The 18734-nt window shown below is 41.4% G+C and overlaps 1 protein-coding gene across 1 annotated transcript in view; it reads right to left on the bottom strand.

The window, feature by feature from the left end:
- Positions 1-18734, bottom strand: part of NRXN3 (neurexin 3) — a 1203771-nt gene that overhangs the window by 845866 nt on the left and 339171 nt on the right. Inside the window, exons 7-9 of the mRNA XM_012803511.2 lie at positions 15036-15417; positions 13877-14067; positions 12951-13124 (exon numbers count right to left, since the gene is read on the bottom strand). Coding sequence (XP_012658965.1) covers positions 12951-13124; positions 13877-14067; positions 15036-15417 — 747 coding nt within the window. The remainder of the gene's footprint in view (positions 1-12950; positions 13125-13876; positions 14068-15035; positions 15418-18734) is intronic.

Genomic DNA, 18734 nt, shown 5'->3' with positions numbered 1-18734 from the left:
AGTATGTCTGGAAAGACTAAATTGCCAATGATGTTAGTACTTTGGTTTCTAACTTCTAGCTCTATTTTAAGTTCACTAGAAAACATCAAATTGTATCCTGTTTATTTATGTACTTTTTTCTGATGATAACTTTGATGGTTGCCACAAATTCCCCATCCTTCATTCTTCTTGAAATTGGAACTATCTTTTTTTTTTTCTTTGCAGTGTTTTTTTTTTTTTTTTTTTTTGCCTAGGGCTGCATTTGAACCTGCCACCTTCGGCATATGGGGCCAGCAGCGCCCTACTCCTTTGAGCCACAGGCGCCACCCTCCTCTTGAACTTGGGGTTGTTTTTCTCTTTAGGAATGACTTCCTTGCAGTCATTTTATGCCTGTCACTGCTCAAATCCACCTTTGCAGCACATGCAAACTGATTTAGTCACCTCCTCTTCATGTTCTGGAAAAATCAAAAGTTGACAGAGTTTCTTTTATTATTTGCAGGTCCTTGAAAGAGAAGTGCAGCATGAAGTTCAGGATACTAGCATGAGGAGATATTTCACTTCTATTACTGTCCACATAAGACTTAACTGAACTTATGCCCCAAGCATCCCCATTTAAAAATGACAAATATTGCTAAACAAGCCCTGGCTGGTTCAGAACAGACCAGAAGTGAGTGGAGAAGTGGTGCTAGGAGTTTGTGGGGAGAAACAATTGGCCCAAAGACCACATCCTTGAAGGCCACACCAAGTCTGGCTTCTCAATGTCCATGTATTCGACAGGACCAAGCCTAGCAGCCAATAGCGTGCATCCGGTTGGCTGGTTTACCAGTATACAGCAACTGTAATCACAAGGAGTACAGTGTCTGTCAAAGAGCTCAGACCCTGTGAGAACAACGTAACTGTGAAATCGTCATGGTGGAGCTCAGTGTTGACCACAGGATTTGCTTGTCCCAACCAAATCCAGCACAGCTGCCCTGGGAAGGAGCCTTCTAAGACTTGCCATGAACTGTCGAAAGAGCTTCCACCTTCAACTTAATTTTCCACGCTGGATAAACACATAAGCCTTCCTACTTTCACACTTTTTAATTTACATTGTTTCATAGGAGAAAAAAATGAGAAAGCAGTAATTGTGTGGGAAGAAAAAATAGAGAGAGAAAGGGAAACAAAGATAACATAGATACGTGTGTGTATTAATGTGTGTATAAGACTTATATAAGTCTATGGAAACCCTACAGGAGAATTTTTAACAGTGGGATTCATGAATTAAAAAAACTCCTTAATGGGCACAATATAAAGGTCCAGAACACACCCCTGGGTGAAGAGCTCAATTATAATTAGAACTTTATTTACCTAACAAACACAAACAATGTAACCTAATCATTTGTACCCCCCATATTAATCTGATGTGTAAACAAAAAAGGACTCTTACCATCTTCCTGAGCCATCTATAGTTTCCACTGCTAACCATAAGAATAAAAGGTTGAGAGACATCAGGGAGTGATGGCTAATTTTATGTGCTGACTTGACTGAGCTAAGGGATGCCAGGATAATAGTTATTATATAATAATAATAATGGAACATTATTTCCATGTGTCTGTGAGGACACAAATCTCTTTACAAAAGAGATTATTAGCATTGTAATTGGCAGAGTCTATAGTGTAGGTGGGTATCATTCAATCCATTATGATCCCAAATAGAAGAGAAAGGGAGAGGAAGGGATGTGCTTTCTCTTCGAGGGGCGTTATCCATTTTCTCCTGCCTCAGACTCTGGATATTGGGGCTCCTGGTTCTTGGCTTTGTCGCCCAGATCAGGATTTACACTGACACACCAACATAAGATCTACCCCCTTTAAATTGGCAGAAACCCAATTCACTTATATTGAATTTTAAAATAAGAAAGCAATGATCCCTTAAGCATGTGAAATGTCTTTCTTCATATAAATGTAGAGTCAATGGATAAGGGAATGATCTACGTTACATTTTACAGAAAATAAAGCGACCTCCGGGAACAGGGTCCTAAATGTCATTATAAACTTTCACTGGCAGAGGCAGGTAAGGGCGACTGATAATATTCCCCAAATTATGCTTATTGTCTTGAAGGCAGGACCTATGCCCTGCCAATGTTCAGCAAGGCATCAAATCTACTCTTACCAAGCACACCCACAGAGTTCATGGCTTCCTCTTTACAAATGAGGGGTTTAAAAAGGTTACATCATTAGGGTGCCGAGTGAAAATGATCAGCAGTAACATGTAACATTAGGAGCATCATCAGTAACATCCCTATTCTCTTTCATCACTTCCGCCCTCCCACAATACATGGAGCATAAAATAGGTCCTACCTACGCATGGGAATTGGTTGAAAACTGAGATGCCTCTGTGAAACCTTTGGTGGTACATCACTGGTAAATGTTGAACAGCCAGCACTCCAAAAGGGGTGGAGGGAAAACCCTGATTTGTAACATGTGTTGCTTTCAGCAGTATAAAATAATCCCAGTGTATCCAATTTCAAACTATAACACATGACACCACGTCAGCCAGTTTGCAAAATCTCTAAAAATTCCTGTGTCGGTGCCAGCTCCAGCACGACATTGCCCTTCATGGTCTATGAATTGAAAAGTGTAATTATAACTTATGAGCAAGGCAACTTATGCATGTGGCATTTTCTTGACAGTGGAGAGGGAAAAGTCCATTTCTGCCCCTGAAAAGAGTACTTGTCAGAGCCAGAACATGACTGGTATCAAAAAGCATTCGTGCTCAGTCTACCCTACGTCCAGGGGGCTCCTACGTTATCAAAGTCAAATAATTAGATCATTCCTTCTTTTTAAAATTTTGGAGAAGCCCTCATCAGTCATTTCTGCCTTAGAAAAAGTGAACCCAGGACTCATCTGCTTTTTCTTCTTTTTTCAGCACTGATACCGGGGTGTGTCAGGGCAGTGGGGGATACTTTAAAACAGAGAACAAGTTTCACAGGACAGGTTAATTCAACAAAAAAGTCACTTAAAAATACTTTGTTTTAAATAACATTGTGAAAATATCATCTAGAACTTATCAACAACATCAAAACCTTCTACTATAAAGTTAGCCTGGAGGACATTTTTGGATGTATTCTGGTTGTCCATGCTTTGAAAATAAGTAAATCCAGACTCACGCTATATGGCATAACAGAGAAAGAGGTCAAAGGCTTCAGAATCCAGTTTTAACACATACTAGCAATGTGACCTTGGGCTAGCTATCTACACTCTGAACTTCAGTTTCCCCTTCCATATAATGGAGATATAAATTGTTACTACTTCATGTAGTGTGTGGATTTAATGAGATAACATGAAAAGCCTGTTTTATCCCTGCAATAGGGATAACACTATTCACCAGGTAAGATGTGGTCATAATGGAGATTCAATGTGCCAAGTAACTGGGCGTGTGCCTACATTAGGTAGACTCCCAATAAAGAGTTTTAACAGTTCTGTTGGAAGGGGAAAGAATCAAGTTCTCTCTTTACACTTAAGTTGGTCTATAGTTGAGGAGGAATTCAGAAATAGATGCATTAAGGCAGTGAGCCACAACTGGACATGGTGGCTCACACCTGTAATCCTAACACTTAGAGAGGCCCAGGAAGGAGGATTGCTGGAGCCCAGGAGTTCAAGGCCAGCCTGAGCAAGACTGAGACCCCACCTCTACTACTACTAATAATACTAATAAAAATTAGCCAGGTATAGTAGTGCATGCCTTTAGTCCCAGCTATTCAGGAGGCTGAGGCAGGAGAATGGCTTAAACCCAAACATTGTAGGTTGCAGTGAGCTAGAATGATACCACTGTACGATAGCCAGGACAACAGTGTGAGAGTCCCCCCCCACCATCAAAAATCAAACAAAAATAAAACAAAATAAATGGTCGTAAGCCATATTTGCACATCTCTTTTGCTACCCTCTCTTATGCAGTGTTGAGGGACAAAAAGGCAAGAATCGCAGTGGGAGGTTCAGTTCCATTTCTGCCTTATTATTTTGTACAATAAAAACCATTGTGAGAAGCTGATTTCTATCAGGTCAAGTATCAATTTTATTACCTAAAATACAGTGGGGAATGTGATACAGACCTCATCTTGGGAGAAAAGGAGGTAGAAAACAATATTCCTCACAGTAAAGACAGTTCAAAAATGAAAATTCCTCTACTTACTAAAGTTGTTTGGCTGAGGCCAACTCTTCTCTTAAACGCCTTAAAGATTCCAGATTTTCCAGGTGGTGAAACCTCATATTGATACAGGACAGGCGGCGCCCCAACCAGCTGAGCTGAGCTGGAGGACCTGCCGCCTTAGCCCTGGCAGGGTTGGTGCAGCAGCAGCCAGCAGCAGAACCAGCAAGCTGGGGTGAGGGGGCGTTATGAGGCTCCAGTAACCAAGGAGCCAGACAATTCCTGGGGAGACACCAGCACCTTAGTCTCCTTCCCCTTGCACTTCTGGCTGAACCCGGAACCCCACCTTTTCTAGGCCTGGTCAATTTATGGCCTGGTCGATTTCATGTATTGTAGCCATTCATTAACTGAGTTCCAGGTAACCTGAAGGTAACCTTAGATGATCCACGCTAAAAGTAACAATTGAGTTCCATGCAACAATATATACCCCTGAGCAAAGTACCCAGAGAGAGGCAGAGAGAGGGAGAGCAAGAGAGCTCTTTCCCCCATGTGGGCTCTCTCTGCCAGGAGTTTCGGCATCTTTTGTACTTTCTTCCTTTTCTGTAAATAAATCCTGTCTTACCACTGATCTGTGGTCCATGGATTCATTCTTCAAACCACCAAGACCAAGAACCCTTGAAGACGAAATTCCAGTATCAATATACTGACTTTTCAAAACGGCTAAAATGCAGCACCCAGATGGAATCAATGCTGGATCCCCCAACCACCTGCCCACCTTCTGGGCAGAAAGGAAACTTACATTAAAAAAAAAAAAAAGCCATTCAACTCCAGATATAAAATCTGCTAGTCAGAATTGTAATTAAAACTGGGGAAAGGACATTCTAATTAATCAAGTACCACAATGAGGAGTTATTATTTTATCCCTCACAGTTTATGTCATCCGCCTCCCCTCCCAGCAGGTCAAATTCAATATTTGACAGCTCTGCAGCGACTTCCTTACATGGACAAGCTTTCAGGGAATGTGTTCCTCTTTAGTAATATTTCTCTTGAAAACAGAAATGAATTCGAAAATTGCTTCTGAACATTCTGCACAAATTGTCATTCTATCCAAACTACACTAATATAAAAACTGCACTTCTCAGAAGGCAACATCCCCCACCCTGTGCTTCAAGGGAGCGACAAGGACAGCTCCTCCCCCCTCTGCTAACCTGAGTTGATGGCCTGAAAGCAGGACAGTGGATGTAGCACTTCCTAACATCTTTTATCATCTTGTATAAAGTATATGTACGTATATCTGCTACTAACTGGAATAACAGTGTAGTGAGGGCGAGGGAGAAGAAAAATCAGGAGAAAGAGTTCACTTTTTTCTTAGTTCCTCAAGGCGGCACGTGAGACAGAAACTTGTTCACCTCTCTGGCCAAGTAGAGTCAAGGGTCAGGAGGATATCTCCTCTCTCGATCTTGAGATATGCTGCTTCCTTCCTGAATCTGTGCTCTGCCTCCCCTTCCTGTCCTTCTCGTCCCTTCCCCACTCCGGTGTCAGAATAATATTGATAAAATGAAAATCTGACCCAAATCTCTGCCTCCTTTGAGCATCCCTAAGATCAAAGTCCAACCCGTTAAATGAAAAGCACGTCATCACCTGTCTCTACCCTACTGCTCCTGTTTTATCGTCTATCATGTTTTTGCATGCATATTCTTTCAGCTAAATTGAGTTTCTTGTAGGTCCCCTTAAACATGCTTCCACTGGCTGTCCATCTAAAACACACTTGTCTTTCAGACTCAGCTCCAGCTCTACCTGAGAAGATATCCCCAGAGCACTGTCGGTGACCATCACCGCACACTGTGCAGCCGTTCTCCCCCATGCTCATATGCCATGATGTATGACCTGGGATAGCTGTTCCCACTCTGCACTGCGATTATTGGCAATCTCCTGAACTCTCTCAAGTCACAGACTGCTTTACTTCTCCATCTCTAGTATGAAGCTGACTGCCTGATAGATGGGCATAGCTGCCACTTGGTTCCTGTTAAATTGAACAACACAATCACTAGAGAAGCTGAAATATTTTTTAAAAAAATAAAATAAAACAGGGTGGCACCTGTGGCTCAACGAGTAGGGCACTGGCCCCATATGCCGGCAGTGGCAGGTTCAAACCCAACCCTGGCCAAAAACTGCAAAATAAAATAAAATAAAATAAAACTCCAGCAGTGCAATGCCAAAGAGACTATAACTGCTGACTCATCCAGATTCCTCATGTCACTTCCCATACTGCATTGTGACCCTGGGTACTTCCTTTGGAATACATTGGCCTCTGCATTTAAAACAGCCTCATTTCTTTGTCATATGATTTTACTGTCTTTCCACTTAATGATAACTATTACTATCTAGTCTTATAGGTTGTTGCTTAAAAAGCTAGCTTCTAAGTCCATGCCTCAGCATCAGACTAAAAACTAAAAGCATGTGCCATAATACAAGGAAAAATAGGATGACCCCAAATAATTACAAAGAAAAGAAGCTCCTACTACAAAGAGCCTGTTAAATCATTACAAGAATGAAAGAAAGATTGTGTCAACGGAGTAACAATTTAAAAACAATACTGATGACCAGACTGCTTCTGTAAAGGAGAAAGATAAGACACTCCCAGCTACTCTGTCCCCAAATCTGTATCCATACTTTGGTAAATAATTTCCATTATGCATGAAGGGAAAAATTTCTTCGTATGATTTCCATAAACCACTTTTTCCTTTGGATGGGAATCCTGAGATTATTTTGCCTTGTGGGGAGTCCCTATGTGATGGACTATGCTAGACTCTGGACATTCAAAATCCATATAGTACTTAACCAGAAGAATAGTAAAAACAAGAAGGAGATGCACTTGTGTACTTTTATTTGCTGAATCTGGTCCTAGGAAGCTTCCACAATGCTGGATTATCTGCAGAGCAGATGGAAGCCCACCCTCTTCCCCTCTACTCCCCAGGGATCACAGATTAGTGAGTCTTTCCTGATGACTAATGTTGTTTTTAAAAGTATCACCATCCTTTGTATCAACCTGGATGGAGCCAAAACACATTGTTCTTAGTAAAGTATCACAACAATGGAAAAGCAAATATCCAATGTATTCAATACTTACATGTAGCCAGGAGACAAATGAATACACACCCACACAAGAGAAAAGCTCAATTCGACTCCAGATGGGGTGGGGGAAGAGGATGGAGGGGCATTGGTGTGCTCCCACTTAATGGGCACGTTATAAGGGTATATGGCAACCTCCTGGGTGCAGACTATAACTGCAACAGAGACTCTACCTAACAAACGCAAACATTGTAACCTAATTGTTTGTGCCCTCACATTAATCTGAAAAATACAAAAAAGTAAAATAAATAAAAAATTATCACCAAAAGGCCCTTTTCATACTTTGCAATTAAATGCTACTGTAGAGTACCCTTGGACTTGCGGTACTAATTCAGTGTTATGTTCTTTTCATTAATTTTAACATATATCAAAATCTATGTGAATCTGCTAAGAGGGGATAAAAAGAGTTACAGTGAAACCCCTAGAAAAAGTCCTCGTTAGTCGATGTCCTCCTGAGAGATAGACACTTGTACTGGTTGCCTACATGGAATGTAATGAGTAAGTCACAGCAAAGCAAATTATCTTTTAGAAGAAAAGCAATTTTTAAAAAGCTACCTTTGCCTTAATCACTTCCAACCCCTTTCGCTGATGGCAAACTCTACAGAGACCATCTACAGCAGTTACCCACTTTCCTATCAGTTAAAAGATACCTAAAATGCCTCTTTCTCCCTTGTTATTCTCAGTCAGAGCAGCCTGACACTGCAGGACCAGTGAGCCATTACTGACTTTGTAAGGTGCCTCTTTGAATGGCAGAAGAAGCAGTTTTTGCAATGGGCATTCACTGACACCTCACACGCTGGCATTTTATAAGGTATTCAGATAAAACTGATAGATCTTCTTCTTCTCCACAAGTACTCCTTTTTTTTTTTTTTTTCTGAGATCACAAAACAGGAAATGAAAGTGCTTAACCAAAATCCTCAATAGGAAATATAAATCTCTGGAACATTTTAAATATCTCCCAAATGTCTGCAAATATTTCTTTCAAATGAGTTAAGAGAAAATGACATTCTTTTTCACAAGGCCCAAGTGTTTAAATGCCTGCTCAGGGAAATGACCTCCCTGACCCTGAAAATAGCAAATGAAGAGTTCAAGTAGCCCCCCCCCCCAACCTTCCTGAGTGCTGTCCTCCATCTCTAAGTAAATAAACTAAAAGGAACCAGCCCCTCCATGGCAACTACTTGGAGAGAGGCATTAATCACTTCCAGAGTGGATTAATGCATTTGTGGGTAGTCACAGTACAGAATGCCGTCAGACCTCTTTGGTCCTCCCTCTACAATGGAATCATGGTCCTGTCCCCATAAGGTTTTCTCTTTATGGTTATTTTTCATGCATTATCTGGGTTTTATGCCACCCTTTCAGAAGAACAGGGTTCAGCCTCCTCCCTATAATCGCTGCTGTCCAAGAGGTGTGACAGCCTGAAGACCTCTAAAGAAAAGATACCAGGGGTTATACAGGGCATCTTTCAGTCCAAAGTGGTAATGGGAACAAGAGCCTTCTCTACCTTGCAGGTCAGCTTTGGTCAACGCAACTTTGTTAGCAAAAGAACAGAAAAAGCGAAAACAATAACCAAAGGTTAGTAAGAGGTAGAATAAACCAGGGTAACATTACAGAAATAAAAAATGCAATCTGCATAACCAACAACACTCAGACAGACAATCGAAATGCTCTGCAGGTTCACTAGACACAGCACAGTCAGGTCGGGAATGGCAGAGGGACACCAGATCAGGGGCGGAGCAGGCCTCCTCAGAGCCAATCAGCAGACCAGGGTTGGAGCAGGCCTCCTCAGAGCCAATCAGCAGACCAGAGGCGGAGCAGGCCTCCTCAGAGCCAATCAGCAGACCAGGGGTGGAGCAGGCCTCCTCAGAGCCAATCAGCAGAGCAGGGGCGGGGACAGACTGGGCTTGAGGAAGCACAAGCTACGGGCAACAAGAGCCTTCCCACATCCACACAGCCAACCCCAAGGCATATGGGCCAGAAATAAGGGTGGCGTGTAGCCAGACTGAAAGACACATATGTGCGATCAGATGGGACCCATAAAAATAATTCTGAACATTTAGGAATTGAGCATGGAAGAGTCAAGTTGCTTGAGCACATCCCTTGCACCCTCCAGCAAACGCCAGGAAAGAACTTGGTACTAGAATTGAACGTTTGCATCAAGGTGCTTTGGGAACACCAAAGAGCTCAATTTCTTTACTTTATAAAAATACAGCCAAATTCAAACAGTTGTGGGCAAAAAGGCACCGAACTGATGCCCTTCTTACTTATTTATGCCAGTCTCAAAACAATGTACCGGTGTTTCTATCAGATGTTTACCATCTGGTATTGTGGGACAGGACTTCTAGCTGGTAATGCCTTGGCCTCTGCAGCAAAGCTGGCCTCAAGATAGGAGGAGATATGTGCCAGCCAAATATTAAATCAGGCATTATTTTTTTTTAATCCTAGCTTAAAGTGAGAGGTAGCAAGTTACAGATAAATGGTGGCTAGAAGTTACCCAGAAATTGTACTTAATTTCTTAAATATACACTTGGTATATATTGGAGACATAAAATCAAAACCTAGTTCAAGATTTTTTTTTTTATTTTCCACAAATAATGGAGAGCCAAAGAGTAATGGATTAATAGGTTTTAAAAATAATTTTGGATGCTTTTGCCTTTTATCTGCTGTCATGTGTCTGATAAAATAGGAAAAGTAATACCATAATAGGAAAAATAATATATTTACTACATAGGGATCGTGAAGTGTCATTATCAACAATTTTGATAGAAATACATATGTACATTTTTCTGGGCATGCCAAAGTTGTTAGACTAAAACACATCTTGAAGCACCCCTATTCTATATGCAAAAATGATAAATCAGGAAATGTGTTCTATTTCCTCGGGGTCTATACTGTGTAATAACACCCAAGGCTTTCCTGGGGGTCACAAGCACCATCCAAGAGACTCAGAATGAGAATGGCACTGTTTTGCAGTCTCTCTAAGCTTTCCTGCTCTTTGTCAACCACCTCATCATCTTCCACAGAACCCTAAAAAGCTTCTGGGATCTCTTTGCAAGGGCTTATTCACAAAGGCACAGACTTCCAATGACAGTCATTTTATGCCATAACCTACTTTGGGGCCATTTTTCCTGGCCACTTAGGCTAATTATCCAAGTCATTTGTGTACAATCAACAAAGCCCTTCTTCCCTTAGCACTCACCTTCCACTTCATCCCACCCAGTGGGGCAGTCATAATGCTCCATGGGTAACCATCCTAATTATCTCCATGGCAATAGAGTGCAGTGATATTAGGCCCATGGGGCCAGCCACAGTTTCAGATGGCAGAGCCATCAAGTCACAGTATCTGGCTTTGAACAATCAACCGCACTCAGAGGAAGGTCAGCAGGCTCCATAATGCATGTAATGAGTAATGCCAAACTGCGTGTAGAGTTGTAGGTAGGGATGTGGACATTTCCCCCAATTCTATAAGTACTTTCACTTTTCTGATGCTCTCGCTGCTTCTCTTAAAGCTCTCAAAGTAGGGTTGCCCCCTCTTTATAGTATACATTTTAGTTACTTTTGTAAAAGTTAGTTTATACCTCCTATTAATCCAATACTTTAGCTTTATTTTGTTACACTCCAAGTTTCATAATCTATAGGGTTGTGCTTTTAATACAGTAGCCATACTATTTCAAATGTAGTCTGAGTGGATGTGTGCTACAAGTATAAAATACACACACAACTGTGGGGATTTACTATGAAAAAGGTAATGTAAAATTTTAAAAATCTTATACCAATTATATGATAAAATGATAATATTTTTGACACAGCAGGTTAAGTTAAATAAGAGACTAAAATTAACTTGACCTGTTGCTTACCTTTTCAAAAGGTAGCCAATAGGAAATTCAAAATTGCGTGTGTTACTTATATTTCTACGTTCTTATAGTGTGAAGTAGGTAATTTCTGTTAACTTTTAAATCTGAAGAACTGATGACATACTACCGTATTTATCATTTGAACTATGCTTTATGATTTTTAATGTGTGATTTTCATATTGTGATTGAACTTGATACGATCAATTATTCCAGAGTAACTGGAATTACTACCATTCCACAATTTTCTGGATACTCAGTTTAATTCCAAACTTCTACATCTATCCCAGGATTGCCCCTTAACATTCAAAAGAACTAAAAGGAAGTCAATGAGACAAAAATTCTTGAATAAAATTGTGCATTTCTAGGGGAAGAAAGCAAGCTGGCTATTTTAAATGGGTGGTGACTCCCAATTTCCTGTTCCCCCCATGCACTCACCACACACACAAACACTCCACATACACGACATATTTGGCGAACAAAATTTAAGAAATATTTCTGGCTACAGGAAAAATGGAGTGGGTTAGAGGGATGGTCAGTCTTGTCACTAGCGCCACATAGAAAACTGACCCGTAGGCAGAGGGAGAAGACTTCCATCAGTACAAGTCAGCCTCAGAAGCCGATGGGAAGCTTTGAAAACAATGTGCTTTGTGGTGATGAGCGAGCCCAGATGGAAGTTTGTTAAGAACAGGAAGGATGCATGAACACAGGTGAATGAACAGGTTTGACGTGGTATTAACAAGTGATGCCGGAAAGCACAGTATATTGCACAAACAAAGGACCATAAGGCTCAACCAGAGGAAAGAATACCCAGACCTTTGGTGACTGGTCAACCAACCTCTCGCCTTTCAAGTTAGGTGGAATCACCTTTTCACCCAACCCAAGCCTGCTAAGGAAGGATGAATATGCTCACTCCTACCCTCTGCTGGTTAAAATGAGATTGCTTTTGTCGCAAAGAATGGTTGGATAATGGTCAGGACCTGTAAGATGCAGTTAATAGCTGAAGAGACAGCATAGCATTTACAGGAAGGCTGAGCATGGCTTGTTTTGCTGCATGCGTGGGCATGCGAGGTTACTAGAAGTCTTACAGGAGATAATATTTGTAAACAATAATCCCACTGTTTTATCGAGTACCTACTATGCATCAGGCATTCAATGTATACCTCTGATTTGCTTATATTACCTTCCCAGGTATGTTTTATTGCTCTGTTTTACAGGTTGGAAAGAACGTAGCTCAGAGAGTTTAAGTAGCTTGCCAAATGTCACACAGGTAACAAGAGATACCACCTGGACTCAAACCCAGGAAGATCAAAGCCCATGATATTCCACCACATCACACGAAGAAACTGCCTGACAATGCCTGATACCCAGTAAGTACTTAATAAACATTAGTTCCCTTCCACCATCACGGCATTCTGACATCATTTCCCTATCTCATTCTAGATTTGCATTAAAGAATAGGCTTGCTAGCAGCCCAAACAAGAAATATTTAGTAATGGTGACACCCATATAAAATCTCTGGTCTATCCCTCATCATATATTAAAATATAAATAAAAGCCTCAGATGTCCTTTAGCTGTTCTGGAACCAAAGGTACAATTTTGGAGAAGCCTGATGTCAATGCCAGGGAAGGTTTGTTATTGGCAAGGGTGTGACACTGGGGAAACATCTGCCAACATACATTCCTGGAGTCTGTGGCTCGGGTCTTGACATCGACAGTGACAAAAGGACACCCATGGTGATGCGATGTCTGATGGCAAATGGGACTGACAGGGGATGGGTAAACTGAGGAAGGAGGCACTGGCAAAGGCAGCAAAGGGGCTTGCAACAAGGCTGTAGCTCCAAAAGAAAAAAGAAGAAAAGGTTGTACCTTCACAGCCACGCTCTATCTGCCCGCTCCGATGGAGAGCGTCGTTGATGAGGTCTGGCAGGCGCCCATTCAGGTCCACTGACGCCAGACACCCCTGAAAGCCATCCCGGGAGGCCACGAGCTTTGGGAGGTTGCTGTACATACCTTGGGCCAGACCAGCCATGTAGAGGTCACCTAGAAAAGAGAGTAAGCAGCAAAAGAGAATGTGTGGTGGAGATGGCAGCCATGTCGGCTAAAGCCAGTGCATTTTAGACTGTTCATTAGATAATAGATAACATTGCTGGGGAGGGGGGACAGCTTAAGTAAAATAATTGCCAGAGTTTCTGTATTGCAAAAAGAAGAAACCAACATCTCCTTTGTGTCCTTCACTTCATGCACGTCATCTCAACAATTTGAATAAACATAGACAAAATAAAGGTTGACATTTTCAACAAAACAATCATTTAGTCCGTGCTTTTTATGTGCTCGTTACCAATAATATGCCTATGCCGAGAGTTTTGCAGACCTTCCATTTAAATTCCTGACAACCCATGTGGGGAGTAACCATTGTTATACTCACTTTTCAAAACTAAAATTAACTAATTAAGCAAAATAAAAAATACATTAGTTGAACAAAACTAAGAAATTTTACCAGCACCACCCAGGATAACACAGGTGAAATTCCAATGCCTAGACTCCTCCCTGGGTATTATGTTCCCCCTCTACTTTTTGACATTTATCAAATCTCATTACTTAGTCCCCAGAACAAGACATTCCAGAGATGATCAGAAAAAGAACCATTGCTTGAGGAGTCCTCTAAGCTGAAATTGAATAAATCGCAGTATGGTATAATTGACCATGGTTAACATAGGATATGCACAATGTATCACAAATGCATGGCACTCCAAACCTGAAGTGAGAAAGGATCTAGGAGGGAAAAACTTTACCTTTCAAGTCCAGATTTTTAGCACCGTTGATAACCTGAGTGACCACTTTGGTGTCCACTTTCAGGCTGTGGGTGTTACTATTGTCCCGAGTGATGACGACATTGTGCCACTGGTTGTCATTCAGAGGGCGGTCGCTGTTCCCTTTAATCACATTGGGACCATTTCCAAGGTCAAACACGTAGTGTATGTACCTATGGGGGACAAGAACCACCCCAGAACTTGAAATTCCCTCAAGTGGTTTAATGGCACTGGGCGTGTACACAACAGCATTAAGGGCTTCAAATCCCCCTTGCTAAGTTGGTATAATGTGAGGATAACTACAACTTGACTTATGTTCGTAAGAGGGTAGGCAGATCTAGTCTATCGTACTTGAATTCTATAGTCACAGAGTTTAGTACTCTTAGTAATACCATCCACAGATAGTGGATACTAGATACTTATCTAATACCACAGAGCCAAAGCGGTGCAGGTGGTACACTCCAAAATACCAGGAGGTGACAATTAAATCCATAGTAGGTCATGGATCTGCTCTAAGTTTGTTTTCATTTTCACTATTTTTCAAGACCGGGCAGTAAATTGTCCTTTCTTGAAGAAAGGGCAGCTGTTAAAACTTTGCATATATAAGCTAACAGTTGTGTTAAAAGTACCTATGTTTCATTCCTTGGTACAATTTGGCTTTTATACTTAGTCTTACCCAAGAGATAGATGCAACATAGTCCAGAGTCCCTCTTTCACTAAAATAAGCTTTTTCTTCCTACTGTTTTAGAGAACTGCCTTTTACAGTAAAAAGTCTAATAGTGTTGAGTTAGTGGAGGATCGTTGAATACAATCATGAGTCTCTCCTTTTCAGACTGAAGTCATTTTGTATCTTTTTAATCCATAAATATGCTAGCATGTATCGTGCACAGAGAATAAAGAGTAGAATGGGCAAATTTCCTTTTTTTAATTTAAAAAAATTTTTTTTTATTAAATGATAGCTCTGTACATTAATGCAATTATGGGGTACAGTGTGATGTTTTCATATACAATTTGAAATATTTTCACCAAACTGGTTAACATAGCCTTCATGTCATTTTCTTAGTTATTGTGTTAAGACATTTATATTCTACTTTTAGAAAGAAAGACATTCACCACAAATACTGTGATCCCTTCTACTCACCCCTTGACAAGCTCGACTGCAATGAAATCATTGCCATCACCACTATTGAAGAGAATAAAGCCATCAGCAGAGGTGGTCTTGAACTGGAAGAAGAGGTGCATGGAGGTGTAGGCCTGGAGGGTGGCCAGGCTCAGGTAGCTGCTCTTGGTCTTGAAGGTGACCGGGTCAGCAATGATGTTCCTCAGTCCAAAACGAGCCTTCAGCTCACAGTAATCAATGTCGCCATTTTTGCACAAATCAATATAGAGCATGCCATTAAACATGAGGCTCTGCAGGTGGCCGATGAAGCTGGAGGGAACGACGGAGATGTAACGTTTCTCGGTCATGATTCCGGTTTCAATATTGTGGAATTCCAGGCGGGTGTGGTCTCCCACCATCGTGCCTAGGAAAATCATAAATGAGGTACAAACAGGAGAAGTTACATCTTTTGTCACGGTGCCCTTAGTATATCTTTTAGGTGTAACTTTTACTCCGCAAAGAATATATGTATTTTTTTTCTTGAGTGAGTTGCAGAAAACAAAATGCTCTCTATGGTAGTTACCTCACTTGGCCTCAGTCAAGGAGCTGAGGATGGGCTCCTGACCAAGTTGTATGTCCTAAGGCCCACGCCCACATGAGCTAGTCAGCATGGCTCACCACCCCAAGGAATATAAGACCATGGGTAACCCAAGCAAAAAGATAAAACTATTAGTTTCTCTATTCAGGAAAACAACTGGGCAGTAAAGTACACTGCAAGAAGAACGACCTCTGGTGCTCTAACCCTAAAGATACAATGAACAATCCTTGGGCATTCACTGCCATATACTTCTTGCTATAATAACTCACCACCTAGTATTTGTGGGAAAGCTGCTATTGTAAACACCATTGATTTTACCTGCCCAGAGATTGTTGCTTTATCGGATAATTCCTAATTTTCCTTTGAGAAGCTGCCTTCCCTATTTGACCTTTCAACTATTCGGTCTGGATGTGTCTGACCCTAATGAAGCTATCCAAGCTGAAATACTCAACATATTTAATCCCCCTAAAGTTTGGTCCTCAAAATTAGTGGAAGCCCCTCCTGAGGGCTTAAATTCCCCTCTGTGTTTATAATTCATATGTCTTAGGGGTCGGCCTGAGAATCTGCATTTCTTACATGTCCCAAGGTGATGCTACATTGGCTGATCTAGGACTCACCCCCAGAACCACTGGCATAGCAGCAACCTAAGCTGACCCCCTGGTACTGGGCTCCAGAGCTATAGCTGGCACTCTTAAGAAAGAGGCATTCTTTGCAAGCAACATTTGCTGGAGGGATAGGAAGAACGCAAGCCCGGAGACCCTGGAGACCATGTAATAATCAGAGGGATCGAAAGACCAGTGACCCAGAAGGCAGTCACGAAACAGAGAGATAGTTTTTCTGTCTCGATGTTATTCGAAGGAAGGTCTGGATCCAGCCAGACTGATCTGAACTTTTAAAAAACTGTGTGGCAACAGGCTCCCTTTCATGCTTAAAGTATTTGAGTTTCTGACATTTGCAAATGAAAGATCTCCAGCTGATACAAATGAGCTTGTTAGACCCTTCATTGCGGAGAAGTGTGGAGTGACTAGGGCAGAGGGGAGGAAGGAGGCTTGAAATAAATACAATGAGACTAGAAGTTTTGATAACAAAGTCAAAGAAAACAGCATTGATGTGATCAGCATAGAAAGGGCTTCACCAACATTTGTATAGAAAATTCTTGTTAAAATACAACAGACCATGTGTTACTGCCAAGGGTTGGAGGGAGGAGAATGGGAATTCCCTTTTCCTGCCCTCTCCTGTTGTCACCTTCCACAAGGAAGAAACTCCGCTCCAAGATACTGCCAGCATCTCTTTAGCTCCTCTTTCACAATTTCAAGAGGAAAAGGAGTTACATTCTCTGAATATCAAGGATAATATTCTGCAAAGAAAAACCGTGTATGCACAGCTCAGCCCCTGAGGCTTCCTGTTCCTCTCCCCTGGAGTGAGCTACCTTCAGGAAACATTCATTCTCCTGGACTCATCCACAACACGGGTGTTACAGGAGGAAGACTTATTTCCATGGGGACGGACCGGCTGTCCAAACTAGTAGAACCAGTATTCAAATGGATAATTCTGTTTCATCCTCAAGTTCAGCAGATGTAAGCAATTTTTTTTTAAAATATCAATGTTATCACTAAGGAAAATGACATTTGATTTTCACCTGCCTTGCGTTTTTTTCTCTATTGGCTCAGAACTCAGATAACAAAAGATCAGGGAAGGTTACATTTTCTTTGGGATGGGGGTCCCTTAAACATCACTATCTGGAAGACTCAACCAGATAACAACCTTGGATACTTGTTACTACTTTCATCTTCCTGGGAACAAACTCAAACCTAATTCAAAGAACTGCTCATAAGTTAAAAATCCCGATTCAGGTTTTATGAGTGTCTATGTGGTGTTTTGACAACTAGTGACAAATCATTTTCTTAACATACACAGAAATGAAATGATGATGTTGATTAACTTAAATATAAAAATGTGGTAGAACAGAAATCAAAATGCAACATAAATCTGCTAACAACCAGTTAACTAGGAAAAAGAATTCCCATATAAAATTAGTACTGAAAATTGGACTGGTCATGAAGATGGAAGTAATGTAACCTACATTCTCATGCTCAAAACAACGAAGTCATTGAAATAAACAACCAGTGTTGGTTTGGCTATAGCTGCACACAGCTGGAATGGGGGCTGTGGCTGGAGAATGAAGGGGAGGAGTCATAGCCAATCTCCATGGAAACAGGGGAACTTACTAGGAAAACTGATGCTGGGAGCCCTGCTAATTCTTATTTTACTAAAAAAAAAAAAAAAAGAAAAAGTCCAAGAAGAGAACTGAGGAACGTGAGAGTGAGCGCTCCCTGGTGAAGAGCTGGGCTTCCAAAAGAAATCTGAAGAGACAAAGTTAGAGTCGACTGGCAGCTTTCAGAGAAATCTGGATAATTTACAGGATTGGGGAAATTCTGCTCACTCAAAAAACAAGTTTATAAAGCGAGAAGAAATGTTAAGGTGTTGCCTAAGATAAAGAAAGACTAAGCACAGACTTGGGTAAGAGAAAGATGCGAACAACGGGATTCCAGACCTCAGCACAGGAACCCAGACTGAGTTGTGGTTGGGGATGACTCGGGACTCAGGCAGCAGCTTCAGCTGAAAGTGAAGGGGTGGGAGAGAAGGTGATACAGGCCCTTGGTCCCATATCATGGCTGCCTGCATGTGCTGTTGCACCTGAGACAAGCAGGAAAAAGATCGTTAAAGCAGAGGAGTGCGACCTTTTTTCCCCCTCTGCTACACATTGGAAGAATAAAGGTTGTCTTAGGCTACACACTAAATACACAAAGACTATTGAAAGCTGATTAGCCAACACAGGTCCTTGCATTCTTATCAGGTCCACAGATAAGCAAGAAAAGTCCTCACAAAATCAGTAAGAAGCCAAGGGCCACAGGTTGGATACCCCTGGCTTAAAGTTTTAAACCTGTGTGAAATAAAGCAAACAATTTTCCTTTTTTTAATTTGTGTGTCACCTAGTAGGTATTAGTAATAGGATCTGAGTGCAGGGCTACAGAACATTAAGCCTCCTTTTCCAGTTAAGGGGCAAATATATGCGTACCCCATGGCAGCTGCATTCAAATTTTAAAGGAAAGAGAAGTAACCCCAGAGGAAGATAACCAGAA

Source organism: Otolemur garnettii, unplaced genomic scaffold, assembly GCF_000181295.1.
Source record: "Otolemur garnettii isolate 467f Iridium unplaced genomic scaffold, OtoGar3 scaffold00020, whole genome shotgun sequence".
Classification (NCBI taxonomy): domain Eukaryota; kingdom Metazoa; phylum Chordata; class Mammalia; order Primates; family Galagidae; genus Otolemur; species Otolemur garnettii.
Note: the sequence above shows the minus strand (reverse complement) of the source record. Positions and strands in the feature narration are given on the sequence as shown.